Genomic DNA, 15,663 nt, shown 5'->3' with positions numbered 1-15,663 from the left:
CGGTTTGTTCCAGAAAAACTGACTACCAAATAGCAGCACAGTGGAGGAGAAAGTCTCACAGACAGACCAAGGAGATTTGCTGCTCAGAAATACCTGTTGTTTGGACCTCTTATCCATCCCGTGTCAAAACACTCTTTTTTCTTAATCCTGCACAGAAAAATATCCGGTATCTTTTGAGGAAACTATGGAAAAGACATTTAAGACGAGGCTCCTCAGCATCTCTAAAAGCTCTCTTGCAAAGGTGATTTTTCAGAAAGGTTGCTGCCAGATTCACGTCACACCTTAAAAACAAAAGCATAATTTCCCCAGGAGTCTTCCTCCTTCCCTTGCCAATTCATTTTGTACAAGAGGCTGGCAGGGCCTGCCCAAAGCTAGTCACTCTCCATCTCACTGTAGGTCATGCTGACATCCCTCTCTAAACTCACCTACCCACTTAGGGACCACAGTGACCTGTCTGCAGATCACATGTAACATGGGGAAGCAGCCACCAGTCCCCATGAAGCTCGTATCTGGGATCCATCGGTGTGCAACTTCAACACCACAACTAATACCAGAGGAGGGTGTAGGCTACAAACTCTCCCAAGTATTTAGAGTTATGGGTGAAATGGGCAATACCCATAAGAGGAGACAGAACACACACACCTGATGGTCTGCCTGCTGATCCCTCATCCAGCGCTGGGTTGGGCTTCTCTCCTCAACTGAGCTGCTGATTTTCCTGAAGGTTTTAAGAACTTAATAATCCTTAAGATTTTAACCTCTGTCAGATTTGTTGTATTAGCCTATAAATACTGGCTTGAGCTTAGCCAAGGGCTTTCAACACCTCTGTGATTGAAAATATCTAGTAAACAGACAACAGGACTGCAAAAGTTCTATTTTCTAGAGAAAACAAGCCAAAAACAACATGCAGACAACTGAGGACTGAGAAGCACCCCAGTGCATAGGCAGGTCTGGCCCACACGAGCAGAAGTTAGCAGGAAGCTCTCCACAGGCTTTATTCAGCTCTGGATTCAGCTGAGCATGCTGCTTTCCAGTGTCACCCCCAGCTGCCCGCCTCTTTTCCCCTCTTCTACTTTAACTGGCAACTGTCTGAAGTCTTCAGGGGAGATGCTTCAACATTTGTGTGTTATTAAAATGCGTAATAAAATGAGCTTCAATGTCCGAGACACAGAAAGAGAGTGTGTGCTTAGGGGGCGAGGTCATATTAAGATATATTCACTGATAACAGCCGCCAGATGAAAACAGTGGAAAACACTTCAGTACTTAATTAAGAGGGCACAAGACAGGAGGAATTACTACCTGGCAAGATATCACTAAAACACACAAGCTTTGGTGGAGCTGAGTATACTTAATGAACAGGGAAGATCAAGATGCGCCACTTCTCCTCAGCTCTCCTCTGCTCCAAACATCCTCTTCAGAAGAAACCTTCATGAGCTAAAATTTAAGAGGGTATTTTCCTCCCTCACCTTCTCTCATGTTATTTATTTTCTGAGAGCTTGTTATTCAATAGGGAAGTTCAATATCACACAAGAATACAATTAAACCTCTCTGAAGCATTACAGCATCTACACATTCCTCCTGGAAGCACACAATTTTCCCCAAGTTTCATCTACAGTACTAGAGTTTTATAGAAGATATAAAACCAGACAGTTTAATTAAAATTGTAAGAAATTCTTCCAGAAAGAGCTCAGGAAAGAAGGTTAAATACACATCAAATTGTGTGAAAATCCTTGTTCCACCTCTTTTTTTTTTTTAGCTAGCTTTCATATTTAGCTCTCAAAAACAAGTGTGATTTGAAGCCTCTATCAGCACAAGAGAACAATACCATAATTCAACTTTCCAAATGCCATTCCTGCAAATCTCTTCTTGCCACAAAACGAGGAACGATTCCTTGCTCGTGGACAATTTTATAGCCCCTGTGTCATCTCAACTACTTTATGCAAAGCGAAGGTAAAGATCACCAGCACTGTGCAGTTGCTTACAGCCATAAGAGATCAGGCAATGGCCTATCAAATCTAGTCCCCAAGACAGAAACCCATGCCAGAAAACATATCCAAAACTCATTTAAGATAAGCAGCCTTTCCATCAAACTCAGCAGGCTTTGAATTGAACTGCTTTAAAAAAAAATGTGAAAAAATAATAAAGTAACAACCCAAATTGACATTTATACCGCCAAACACCTACAGGCAATTGTGCATGAGGGAGCTAGAGATTGTTTTATGAGACTGATAGTCTTTTATTCTGGTTCTTGTAAACATTTTCTTAAAACATCTAAGAGTCAGGGATGTGACTTCATTATCTAGATAGATACATGGTCATTTGTAGGACTTTAATCATTTTTTGACATTATAATGTACTTTATCCCCTTACAGCAAAACCTACCTGGTAATTGTAGAATATGCAAAAAAATATAATCTTTTCTTATTATATGTGTGTTCCTTTTCCATTTAATTGCTGTCAGGCATTGTTCAGGAACTGTATGAAACAGCAAAAGGGAACACCACTCTACTGATCAACTTTCGCAAGTATCACATACTGCAGAATTACTGCTTCACTAGGCAAACGCTAACTCCTGTTGACTGTATCCCTCCAAGGTGTTACCTCTGCCTTTCCTTAGGACAACGTCCCTAAATTCATCTGCAAGGTAACTCCTTCCTAATTCAGGAGTTACAATGCATTCACCAGCCTGCCCCAGGATCCCTACATCTGGGCAGCAAAACAAGCGCTCCTTAACGACTCGGTTACTAATTTGCCTACTAAGAAAGGGATCCTTCACGGAAGGAAGCCTCTGCTTTAAATCCTTAGCAAAGGGATCACACCGGTGTTAAACGCGGGAGGGGAAAAAAGGTCTGATGGAGATCGATAAGCAAACACCTGCGCAATGTAAAAACCGAGGAATCATTCCGGTCTCTTTTCCCAGCAAGTCTTTTAAAATGATTTAACTAAGAGGCGTGCCAAAGCCGCTCCGTCCCCGCTACCTGTGCCCGGCAGGAAAGCCGGCGCTGGACGGCGGGAGCCGCGGCGCACCGGCGTTTCGCAGGCAGGGGCGCAGCCCCCGACGGCGGCACCGGGGCCGGACCCCAGGACGCCGCCGCCCGCGGCAGCCCCGCTGCTCCGAGGGCACGGACGGAGGCGAGGCCGGCAGGCACCGGCTCCCCCGCAGCAACCCGCGCCACCGAGAAGCCACCCCGCGGACGGGTCGATACTGACCGGCCGTGGGCACGTCGGGGACCAGCTTGAGTGGCCCGATCTGCCGCAGCTGAAACGCCGTCCGCACTTCGTGGCAGCTGGGGGACTTGCCCGCCGCCACCCCGCCGCACAGCCCCGCCGTCGCCGCCGCCAGCAGCCACAGCCCCAGGAGCCGGCGGCTCCCCTCAGCGGCCATCTCGCACCCCCGGCGGGCCGGGCCGGGCCGGAGCGCTGCGGGGCGCGGGCCGAGTGCCGGTGGCGGGCGCCAGTCCCGGCGGCGGCGGCGCTGCCCCCGCCCGCCTCCCGCGCTCCTCCTCGGCGAGTGCGGCCGCCGCCGCCCGCCCCCGCCCCTCCCCGCCCGCCCGCGGGGTCCGAGGGGCGCCGCCGCCCCCCGCTCATTGGCTTCTGCCCTGACCGGGGGGAGAAGGCAGAGGGAGAGGCGGGAAGAGCCCCGAGGGACGCTCTCGGTAGCGCCGCGCTGGCACCGCGCCCGCCCCGGGTAGAGGGCGAGCTGGAGACCACGGGCGAGGCCTGGCCACCTCCAGCCCCACCGCGCTAGCCCAGCTGTAGGGACGGCTGGTGTATTGCTGCGCTGCCTCAAGAGAAGTTGAACAGAAAAGTTTTTAGGCACCTATAGGCACAGAGCATCTCTACAGTCTCTGCAGGCTGTTAAGCCTCGAGGAGCAGGTCTGGATCGGCTCAAGTCCCTGAAGGGTCTCAGGATACAGGACATCTATACCAAGGGAGACATGTCCTCTCAGGGGAGAGACGCACATGGTTATATCAAGGAAAACACCAAGGTACAGAGCGTCAATCAGAGCAGCAAGTATAAAAACCTCTAAGCACAGGAGGCTGGAAAATCAGGCATGGTTTTGCTTTAGTTCTGAAATTCCCAGCAGGTGACATGGAGTCCATGGAAGAGTCTTCACAAGACAAGTGTTAATTCCAGCCAACGGTCACTGCAGAGACTAGAAAGAACTTTGCACTAGGAAACACATCCTTATGTACCAACTGCATAGATAAATTGTTGATTTGTACAAAAGCCAGCACCAATTACATCCTATTACATCCTTTTGGGGGACACAGACCCCTCCTGGGGCTGAGAGCAGCCAGTGTCACCATCAGAGAGGTTTTCTGCAATCTTTACCACACATTTCAGCATAGAACCACGCTCGGCATCCATGAAATATTTCCCATTTCACAAAAACACTCAATTTCCAGAGAAGCCAAACCCAAGAAGTCTCCCACACACAGCCCCATTTGCACACTACCTTTCAGGCATATGGAGCACTTTAGGAGCTACAAGAATTACTATTGTTTGAGGCCATTATGTCTGATTTCTTTAAGGTTACTTGCAACCCTCAAGATGCTTCTAATGTGCTCCTGGAGCAACAGGGGAGCCCACCTGCAGCTAATTTAACCATTATACATTCCCATAGGTAGTAATGAGAGGCTGAGCTCAGTGCTGCAGATAGTTGCCTGAGTTGTATTTTAATAGCTAGAAGTGCAAATCCTTTAAGCAATTTGCTTGTATTAACTTTGTTCCTATCAAGGCAGCAAGAGATTAATTCACTTTTTCTGAAAAAAAAAAATAAATATCCAATTCGATTCACAACATTTAACTTGTAAGCTAAAAAACAAACCGGAAGAACAAACCAGCCATGTAATCAGGCTTCTACATTCAAAAGCAGAGGAAAAAGGCACCTTAGAAATCTCCTGCTCACCCAGGTCAGAGCTGCGCTTCTTCGCTCATCCTGCAGCTCTCAAAGGTCACCCCAAGAGCCCAGGACAGCGCACCCCAAAGGGCTGACTCCCAGGAAGCCCAGAGTCACAGACACTGATCAGCTTAACTTCATTTTCGGTTTGATACAGGTTATACTGCAAGATTTACATTACACACACATGCATGCACTAGCGGGATCAGACCCCAAATTGAGGTGGCAACAGGTAGATTAAAGAGACACAAGGGAATAATCAGCATCAGTGAAAGAACTATTAGCATCATAAGGCGCAACACCCCGACTGCCTACCTGTTGTCCAGTATTTGGTTTTATGAACCCAAGGAGGAGGAACAAGTTGCCCCAGTTGCATTTTGTGTAAACTCGAGCTCAATCTTAAAAGACTTTATTCAGACAATACTCCCATTGACTTCAGTGGGAGTTCTGCCAGAAAAGAAACGGCAGGATGATGGAGCTGACGAATAATTTACTTGACGAATAACAGCATTATTTGGCATATACATTATTCTATGAATAGCATCTAATCAGTCCTGTGCAAGGGCCTGAGGCATTTAGTTCAGTGGGATTTTTGCCATTGTTTTCAGTGGGTGGCAAGTTCAAATCCCAAATGGCTAATCCTTTTGTAACATGACTGTTATTTTAGTGCCTCATCTTTATATGATGGGTGTTCTATTTCTCACCTGTCTTTTTCAGGCTATGTTAAGTCATGTTGCTTATCTGTATATTGTAATTGGTCCTCAGATCATTAGTAGAGGACAGCCTACTACAGTATCATCTCCAGTTCCCCTCCTCTCAAATCCTGCTGAGGAACCTGAATTATACTTGTACACAAACACAACAAAAAACTCAGTGTCAGTGAACTGGAATGTCCATATATGTAATACTGGTTAATTCAATACATATGGAAACAGTTACGTTTCTAATGCTTTCATAATAACTGTATTGAGAAGCATGAATTAAAGATGGCCTGTTATGTTTTTCAGGCTGGAGTCTGATCCCCACCCCCCCCGCAAAAAATATGTAGACCCCACACACACTGTTCAGGTGTAGGTTTTTGTCATTGATTACATTTCTCCCCCCCTTTTTTTTTTTTAAGTGTAGTACAGATAAGAGAAAGGGAAAGGGAAAATTCTGAGGCTAATTTAGGAAACAGGCATTTCTTGTTCACTGACATGTCCAAATACATTTAAATATGCCTTTTTAGTTAAAAAATGTTCTAGAACATGCTGCTTGGAATCACCTATAACAATAAGACACAGTCATTATCACCTTCAGTAGTGACAGGTGACCAGCATGCACACACACTCACACAGCCCACAGCTAAATGCTGGCCTCCCTCACAGCCCCACACCTCTGAGCCAACACTTAACTATCACACCTCTTTCTTGACACTACTTGGGTGACAAATTATAACCTTATGGCATCAATCAGCATGCAAGATTGCTACTTACACCCACTGACAGAGTGTAAAGCGACAGGCACCTTAGGTGTTCCCCCCTACAAAATGCTGGTCAGCCCCGGTGTGACATGTGGGCACGACTGACTTCCCAGGGGACTGAGAACACACACCACAGGCAGAATACAGTGGACCTCAAGTAATTTAGACCCTATTTCTCCAAAACATGTGCTCCACATACAGCAGGGCAGTCAGATTGACTTTAGTGGAGGTAGTCAGGTGCTTAATGGCAAACACATGCCTAAGTGCTTTGCTGGAAGAGGGCTACAGATAACAGAAGAGACATTTAACCAATTATTGTACATGACATTCTACCACGCTTCAGCAATTTGCTTGGAACGGTCACAGTTTACCTTGTCAACAGGTGTCTTGTTGTTTTAACAAATGAATATTTATTAACCGTACATCACTAAGAACTGTATCAGTGCCTCTTACAATGAAGAGCAATATAAATCTGCCCAAACAATCCGCTCAGTCTTAATCCTGCTAAAGTGACCACAATACTCAGCATGAGCTTTGGATATGTAAGAAAAGCTGGGATCAGGCCTAGAAACAGGGTTTTGTATGCCTGCTGCCTCAGCCCTTCTCTTGTTGAATATAGCTGGAGCTTTGCCAGCAATTTAAATGGAAGCTGGACTAATTCCCTTATGTTTAAGATAAGCTCATCTCCAACACTGGACTCTCCACCAATGGGACTTAATGGGCACGAGGTCTGCTCTTGCCAATTCAGCTGCCAGAGTGAAGCCTCACTGTGTGCGTCTCAGCCATTCCAGGAAAGCTAGTAACCTAGTCTGTAAAGCCTTATTTTATCTTTAAAGGTCCAATTTTCCAAGGTACATGTTTCACTGAAGCACCTGAGGAACTCAGCTGACTACTCAGAACTAAAATTAAGGGACCTGTTTAAGTCCCTGGAATGAGCCCAAACCACAAGCCGATTTTCTTTTAAAAAACAACTCAATCAGCCTCAAAAGAAATGCAAAACCCTCTGTCCAGAAGAATCTGTAATTAAGACAAGTTTCTTTTTTCGTGTTTTTATAATTTTCAGGTTTTTTTCTTCTTTTAAGAAAGTTGAAATATAGTAGTCTTCAGAAAATAGATTTAAGTCAGAGCAACTTTAAAGCTGAGTATGAAGTTGTAAATATAAATTTTAATAGTGAAGAAGAATGAAATGCATGAAATATTCATAGTTATGCCAAGACTAAAAAGCACTGCTAGAAAATTATTTCTGGTAATTTTACTCAAAATTTTCTCATCCTGTTAAGTGACGAACACTATGAAACTAATAGAAAAGTTACCAGCATAGACCTTATTCTCTTTATTTTTGTTTAGAGATCTCACTTTCTCCTCTTCTCTTTCACTCAAAGTACTGAGCACAAGGAGAATAAGTATGCTGCCATGCCATGAACTGTTTCCTGTGCTGTATGTACTCCACATGGGAAAAATGTGTGCAGACCTTTTTCATGGTCAGAATGCAGTATTCCTGTGCTGCCTCATTATTTCATGGGTATTTTTCACTTTACCAGACAGGCCTATTCAAATGCACAGTTTAAAGTGCCTGTTGTACTTTTTTTTTTCCTGAGACAAAGAAAAAATCATGCCTGAAAGGCACAGCTGTTAACTATACCCTAACACTCATTTTTAAAAAAAATTATTAGACCACCAACCAACAAAAAGATCTATGGAAGAAATACAATTGGTGCAACAACCCAGCAAGTCAGGACAGCCGCTAGTTCAGGGAAAACATCCTATAGACAATGCTGAAGAGAATTCCACTTTTTCATCATTTCCTATTGTTTCATTTTAACAGTGTGAGAGCAGTTATTTTGGTTCAGACCAAAAATCCTTTAGCCCATTGACTTGTCTCCTCTGGCAGAGATGAGACCCAGTATGCTTATTTAGAGATCACGCCATGTGCAACACATCAGAGCTCTCCCTCTCTAGATCACAATTTCAAATCACACCCTGGTCACCAGGACTGCTGTGTATTTTCTCTGACATCAGCTGAGAACATCAGTCTAATCCCTAGAAGAGCAGCTTTGCTTTTTTTTTGTCATAAAAAGATTGCCCTGAGAAATAAGCATTTTAAAAATCTCACTGGAGATGTAAGGAAGGAAGAGGCACACAGACTTTTCTTACTCAGAAACACAGGATCTCCCAAGGGCTGATAACAGACACCATGCATGAGGAACATGACGTGAAGGTGGCTGCATGATAACAAACAGTTTTCCTATTTGAGTAATACCAACTTGTTCTGTTTGAATTATTCTTCCTAAAGCGTCTTGGTCACTGAGCAGCTGAATATAACTCTCTGCCCTCATCTGCATGGCTCAGCATACAAATTAATTTAACTGGGACAAGCAAGAAGGTTCTGAACTTACTCATGTGAGAAGCTGCCACGTAGCCCAAGGGAAATCAAGTAGATTACTCAAGGAGTAAGGGTTGCATAATGTAAGCAGAAGTATCGAGCTCTAGTTTCACATACTCCAAAAGACTAATAATGGAATGCACCTTTCAGAAGTTCTTCCTCTCAACATGAGAGAAATACCACAGTGAACACCAGGAATTCACAGCTGGTTCCACGAACAGCAGCATCACTCTCAGCACTAAGGATTACAGTGTAAGGACATCGCACCCACCTCTAAGGAACAGTTCGGGTCTGAAAATAACACAGCACCCAGCAACAAGCCTGCAGTGAGCGTCCAAGAGGGCTGCTGCCCTAAGCTGTGTGCTGGCCTCAGCCTGGGTCAGCAGTAGCTTGAGATTCTCTGCTTTGCCTTTCCCACAGGGTGCAGAGGGGCAACCGGGCAGATGCCTCATTAGCAGGAACCTACTGACACAATAAGGATGACCGTCACTGCCATTCAGTTCTTGGTAGAGCACTTCCGAGTACCACATTCTCTTAAAATATTGAACTTCATAAAAACACGTTGCTAAGAGAATATTTATAGATAGTAATTTTTTGCTCTGCAGAATGGTCCCAGAGGCTGGATGCGCAGGGCAGAGGGATATGTGAGCTCTACTGCAGGCTGTGACAGGGCACACATGCTCCAACGAGCAAGTTGTAATGCAAAAACAACCACCCCCTTATCTCCCACAAAATTTGTGCTTCAGGCTTCCATAGTGACAGCTGTACAGCATCACATTTAAAGTGACAGATTTAACCTTAAAATATGCACCAAAACCTGCCTGTAACTTCTGAGAGCCTTACAAGAAGTCCTGTCTGTGTCCTCCCTGACAGGTAAAAATCACAACATGTTGGACTTTGCTAACTGAAGTTGTTAATGAATTCAAAACAGCTTCTAAAAATTCAACCTGTTCTTCTTGGAAAATAGTGCCCTTATTCAAAGGCTTATGGTACAGAACAAGTCATCTTACAAAAGTACTATTTCATAAAAAATTAAAAAGATGACATAATACTTATAATAGAAGTGTGAATAGCATCATTATAATACTTGTAATAGGTTTTTCTAGCCAGGCAAAATGGCCCAACTTTCATTTATCTAGCTGGGCACTCAGAAAAGATGATTTTTAACTATGTGTCAGAATTTGAAGTTAATTAAAACTAATGGCCTACCGTACTGTAAGTGATGCCACTGATCTTCAAATAGCTCTGTTTCCATGGGATGATTTACTCAACACTGGTGTCTCTCATTGACTGAATTCTGGGTTTGCCTTAATTGTATTGTTCATGTTGTTTTTCTTTCCTTTCTGCCTTGCAGCTTTACATGAAAGGTCATAAATAGCAAAGTTCATAGCCAAGATTGACACTTTATCAACATGAGAAAAAGCATCCTAGAATATAAACTAATTTATCAAAATAAATGAACTCCTCTGACATCTCACATTACTGTTCCCAATAGCCACCACTTTCTGTCCACCGAATACTTTTTTATGTGTTCAGCTTTGTAGTGAAACTTTATAGCTCAGAACCACTGTACTTCTTAGCTGGTACAGCAGCACTCGTTATCTTTACCATATGGGTGTGAAGTAGATCTCTTTAATGAGAACAAACATACAGCCAGAAAACGTATTGCTGCTACTCCTACACATCACTAGCATATTTGCAGACCTGTTCAACTTCTTGTGTCCAGAGTGCAAGTCTCCACACGCTGGATCGCATAAAATGGTAGTATCTCCTCCCTTCTCGGGGAGGGTATGAAGGATGTGAACCCAGGGTTAAATGAGGGCAAACACACCCATGCACAAGCTTCTAGCAGCCGTCATCCAGCAAGCGGGGCTGGAGAACTGCGGCAGCAGATGGGGATTATGTCCGGAAGAAGTACAGGAAAGGCAGAAGGAGAGGGCTCCAGATTTCCAGGAAAACACAGGTTGAGTCTAGTGAAAAAGCATGACCCTTCCTGCAACTATGACAAAAGCAGGCTGGTTGCCACCACACTCATGTATGGCATGGCAGGTTCACATCACCTGCTCACGTTCGCCTATGGATTAGCACATGTGCCTTCAACTCACCTCACTTCCTCCCATCTGACACCTCCAAAGGGGCCCAGGACCACATTTCTAGGGCTGTCACCAGCCTCATGACATCCCACCTGCAAACCTCGATGCCAGTGGTAATGCAGGCTCCCAAGGGAAGCCCTTGCCATGGCATAAGAATCACTCCTTTCCCTACAATTTGGTTGTAGGGGTTACATCAGAGGACCCAACAATACACCTGTGTGGAGTTTCCCAAGCAGCCAGCACGCAGCACCCACCCTTGAGGAAAGCATGCTCCAGTCAACACACACAGAATCGTAAGCACCAAAAACCAGCAGGGAGTCCGAGTAGGTCCTGAAGATAAATTTTGCTGCTATAGAAAAGGTATTATAGGGGACCAGCTGCTGCATAGTTACATTTTCTAGCCTAAGAACATGCTTTAAAATTTAACATATACAAACTTGCCTCATTCTCTGAAGTCAAATCCTGCCCAAACCCATCCCAAGTGCCAAGAATCCTATTCAAGCTCAGTGCCACAGAGCAGCTGGTGGTCAAATGAGACAGGCAACTGGCTCTGTGGACAGCCATCAGCTTGCCTGATACTTTTGGGTAAAAGCCTCTGCAAAGCTACCCAGCACAAGCCATCCAAGACTTGCATAAAGAGACCCACTGGGTATACGAGCTGCTGTAGGGCAGGACTGTGTTAAAAAATGCTGGCATGGGGATGGGCCATCATTCACTGCCAAAATCTACAGTGGAGAAAGGAACAAACTGACAGACATGAAAAAAAGCACCACATTTCACTAAGTCCAACTTCCAGATGTTAGATCCATACTATGCTCCTAGTCCACTTCACAATGAATGGCAGCAGAAGCTTGATAGCCTGGAGGCTGGAAAAGCAACAGCAGAACAGGCACAAGTCACTGCTGAAATATGCCTGGGAAGTCTGCCTATACAGTTTGAAACACATTTGTTTAAAACATGCTATTCATAAAAAAATACATGTTGAAAAGAGCTTTTTCTAATTGGCATTCAGTTTTGTCAGTTTTAGACAAACACCCTTGCTAAAGATCTCAGTGCTGAAGAGTCTATGATAAACATTTCCAATAGGAGGATTCTGGAGAAAAAAGCTGCACTTCAAGAAAACTGTGAAAAGCTTCCTGGGTTCTGCAATGCTGGGGGCGAGTCCACTGTCCTCAGTTTCCCTCTGGTTCAGCAACTGCCCAGTGCATTCACTCCAAATGGACTAGTAGACGTGTCCCTCAGACAGAGCCAGAAACTGTGGAATGGGGCAGGTCGCTTGTGTAACTTGGCCTCGGCATCTTTATTAGGGCAAATGCTTAACATCTCTGCGAACTGAGCAAGTGGGATACAGGATCAGAAGAATTAAAAGGAAGCACATTGAGGTACGTTTTAGTGTGATCACGTGTTAGATGTGCCACTGCATTTTAACTATATTTAAAAACAGATTTCTTAAATATCAGTTAAATATTGAAAGTCATCTTTTGCTGTTTTGTCTTGCACCATAAAGTGACTTGTAGATCTACTGCAAGAAGAGCTGTTTTTCAAGTGTTTTTCAAAGTGAGAGAACTTGAATGCGATGTCTCAGTTAAATCTGTGTGTCAGTGCAAACTTATCCCTGTTGCTTTTGCTCACAAGTACCACAGCAATCGCTGCAACTCTTCACGTAAGTGACACGGGGGAATTTGCCTCCTTAGCTCTGGTCCTACTGTGGGATCAACTCTTATCAGAGCCCACTGATTTCAGTAAAATTTTTCTCCATTTCAACAGGTCTATATTAGCAGTTCTTGCCCGCAGATCAGCAGTTTAAATTGCAATTTGTTTGTGAAGGCATCTCTGCAGCTTCTTAGTGACATGAGTTTCATGGTGCTTCCATTAACAGAGGATGTAATAAGCAATGACAAAACACCTCCGCTTGGAAGTCAATCTGCTGCCACCCCTCCCTCACCAACCACGCCTCCCTCCAGGATGCCAAGCAGGTCCTGGCTTTGTCTGCTATACACTGATTTTTTCCTGTACATGACTGTAATCTCTCTTCTCCAAGAGACTGCAGGAAAAAGCAGATGAGCCCTGAGCAAGTATAAATTAATGCTGACATTTGCTGGAATAATGTACTCTTGAGCCTCTGCATCTATGACACCAATAGAGGCTGCTGGTGACATGAGTTTATATGCATCTTTCTGCTAAATCAGAGCATCATCTGCACAAATCAAGCACTTGGGAGACACCATGAGATTTATGATAGTCCCTGGAGGACTCCAGGACTGTAGAGCCATGGCTGGATTCTTAGCCATCTATTCTCACTGACTGCTAGGATTTCTTACAGGCAATTTTTAGTGACAAAACTGAGGATAAATCCCACCCGTATTTCACAAGGTAACAGGCAAGCTTTGTTTGCCTTTGAAGTACAGATTACCCAGTGGTGATAGCACTACCTAGTCTACACAGCTCATTTTCTTTCTTCAAAACCAAGTCCAGGGCTGGTTATAAGTTGTTTTCTGCCCTGCACAGTAAATTTGGAGCAGATGTGGGCCCCAAGACTTGATGCTTGTCCTCCTCAAGTTCTTCACAGAATTGGAGAGTTGTATGAATCAGGATTGTCTACCTAGACCGCGTGCCTGATCCAAGACTCCTCAAAACCAGTGGAAAGCTCCTGTGATTCCAGTGAGCTTTGGGACAGGTCTGCTGTAGCCCAGTGCTCCTGTACGTGTCTCACCTCTGACCATACACGCTGTAACTCAAAGACGATACACACTTTCTCCTCTATTTTCAGACCGACCCTTGGGGTAAAAATCTATAGGAACCTTTGGCTTCCAGGGCAGCAGGTTCCACCTCACCGGGAGGACCTCTATCTGAAGCTGGGGGCACTGGTGCTTTTTTGATTGGGTTCATATACTTGCACCAAGCAATGTATTAGCCACAGGTCTCCTCACTGATTGCAGTGGCACCGTTTGTGAAGTCAGCACACAAGAATTTAGCCCTTTAAATTATGAGTATAAGAAATAAACCATCTATCCAAAAATAAAGCCTTAAAAGTTGTCAGTAAACTACATATGAGGACCTAGTAAATACAACCGGAATTTGCACTTAAAGATCTTGATATGTGGTGAGCTTCTTCATGAAGGAAGAGGTAGAGAGCAAGATTATTGCTTTTTTTTTTTTTTTTAGTTCTGATATGCCACTTAAGCTGTGGCATGCTTCATTCACTAAAATGGAATATAATATGTCTTTGTATTGAATTATACTGAGGCTGGTTGTTAAATGAAAACTATTATTCCATTATAGCTGTAAGAAATGGAAATGCTGCATATGGCTGTGTGCAATCCATTAACTGGCTTATGGAGCCGAAGACCCTTCAGAGACCATTACAAATCCATCTGATCTCTGCCAGATTTTACACAGTGCACAGTGATATCTGCACTAGATGCAAGAAGCATAAGACAGCATAGAACCACTATTGATCAGGCTTTACACCGTTTATACCAATGAAGAGAAAGAATATTCTGAGCTTAAACTGATTCCTTGTGTATTGTTTTTAGATAAGTACATGATGCATGGCGAAAAACCTAACTATTCTAGTGACAGTACGTTATGTTAAAGAGTATTCACAGACAGCTGATTTGCATCAATGTCCACCTTAACTTGCCTCTTGCAAGGCAGTAATTAACCTAATACAGCTCTGCTTTGGGAGAAAAAAACCTGGGCCTTAGGGATATTTTCAAAGGCAAAAAGTAGAAATAAGCAGGAGAGTTGCTTTAGTTGACTAATGGCCCTTTGAAAATCTTCCCCAGTACTTCTTCCGGTATATGATCTTTTTTATGAAGCATGCCATTTTTTGTGTGCGGAACCTTTAATATTGGAATTATTTACAGTGATTCAGCATGATCACTTGTTTTTGCAATATTCTTTGAAATAATGTGATCATGCAGCTATGAGTCTGCATGGAGTGTGTTTAAGAAAGGTCACGTTTACAGTGTGAAAATGATCTTTTGCAATTTCCTTGGTATCATCTACTGTGGGAGGGCAGCTTGGATTTGAAATGACACAGAGATAATGACTCCAAAAGAATTAAAAGAAAGAGAAAAAAAACTAGTTAAGAGAAAAAGTTGGATCCAAGTTTCAATTAGGAATATTTTGCTACCCAAAATGAATCTTTCTTGGTTTTATTTTGCTAAGAGAATTTTCCAAGCTCTTTGATACAATCAGTTCTCTCCTTTCTCAATTCTCCATTACATACTCACCAACTCCCATAAGTACTCAGGAAAATTTGTCTGGAAATGGTTATCACAGAATGAGATCTTAGCTACCTGTGACTCTGCAGGGACAGACTGACAGGACTCATGAACATGTGATACAAAAGCAACACAGAAAATGGTTTGTCACCAAAAGAGGAAAAATGCTCCAATGAGTTGGAAGTAGCCAGATATTTTGTATGTAGCAGCATTCAGATCAGGAGAAGCACAGAAGGAACACCCTTTAAAAGGTGGGTGAGATGGGGAAACCAGATCTAAGCCATTGAAAATGGACAGCTGGCTCATTTTGACACTAGTTGAGATAGTGCTGAGCATCTAGTTTCTGATGTTCAGAGGCCCTTTCTTACTGCTGTGGTTTGGGCTGGGCTGGCCACTAACATCTAAAGGAGAGAAATGCAGAAAACAGACACGAGGACGAACCAAATAAAAACTGTGAGGTGCTTGGAGAGAACAATAGCATCTACAGTCCGGTATGTTAGCTCTTTCATTGCCAGAGCTTTCAAATATGTCTTTACTTAAGACAGACAAAATGCTATGTAGTTAATACATTTTCTGGCAATAGAGTGAAAGCTGA

At 43.8% G+C, this 15,663-nt stretch overlaps 1 protein-coding gene across 2 annotated transcripts in view; it reads right to left on the bottom strand.

The window, feature by feature from the left end:
• LOC134517324 (glypican-5-like) overlaps positions 1–3,494 on the bottom strand; it is a 394,664-nt gene extending 391,170 nt beyond the window's left edge. For both annotated transcript variants that reach the window (XM_063338702.1, XM_063338703.1), the window contains exon 1: positions 3,208–3,494. In XM_063338702.1, the coding sequence (XP_063194772.1) occupies positions 3,208–3,382 (175 nt within the window). In that variant the 5' untranslated portion in view covers positions 3,383–3,494. The remainder of the gene's footprint in view (positions 1–3,207) is intronic.
• Positions 3,495–15,663: the final 12,169 nt, after the last annotated feature.

The sequence above is a fragment of the Chroicocephalus ridibundus genome, chromosome 6 (genome assembly GCF_963924245.1).
Source record: "Chroicocephalus ridibundus chromosome 6, bChrRid1.1, whole genome shotgun sequence".
NCBI lineage: Eukaryota > Metazoa > Chordata > Aves > Charadriiformes > Laridae > Chroicocephalus > Chroicocephalus ridibundus.
Note: the sequence above shows the minus strand (reverse complement) of the source record. Positions and strands in the feature narration are given on the sequence as shown.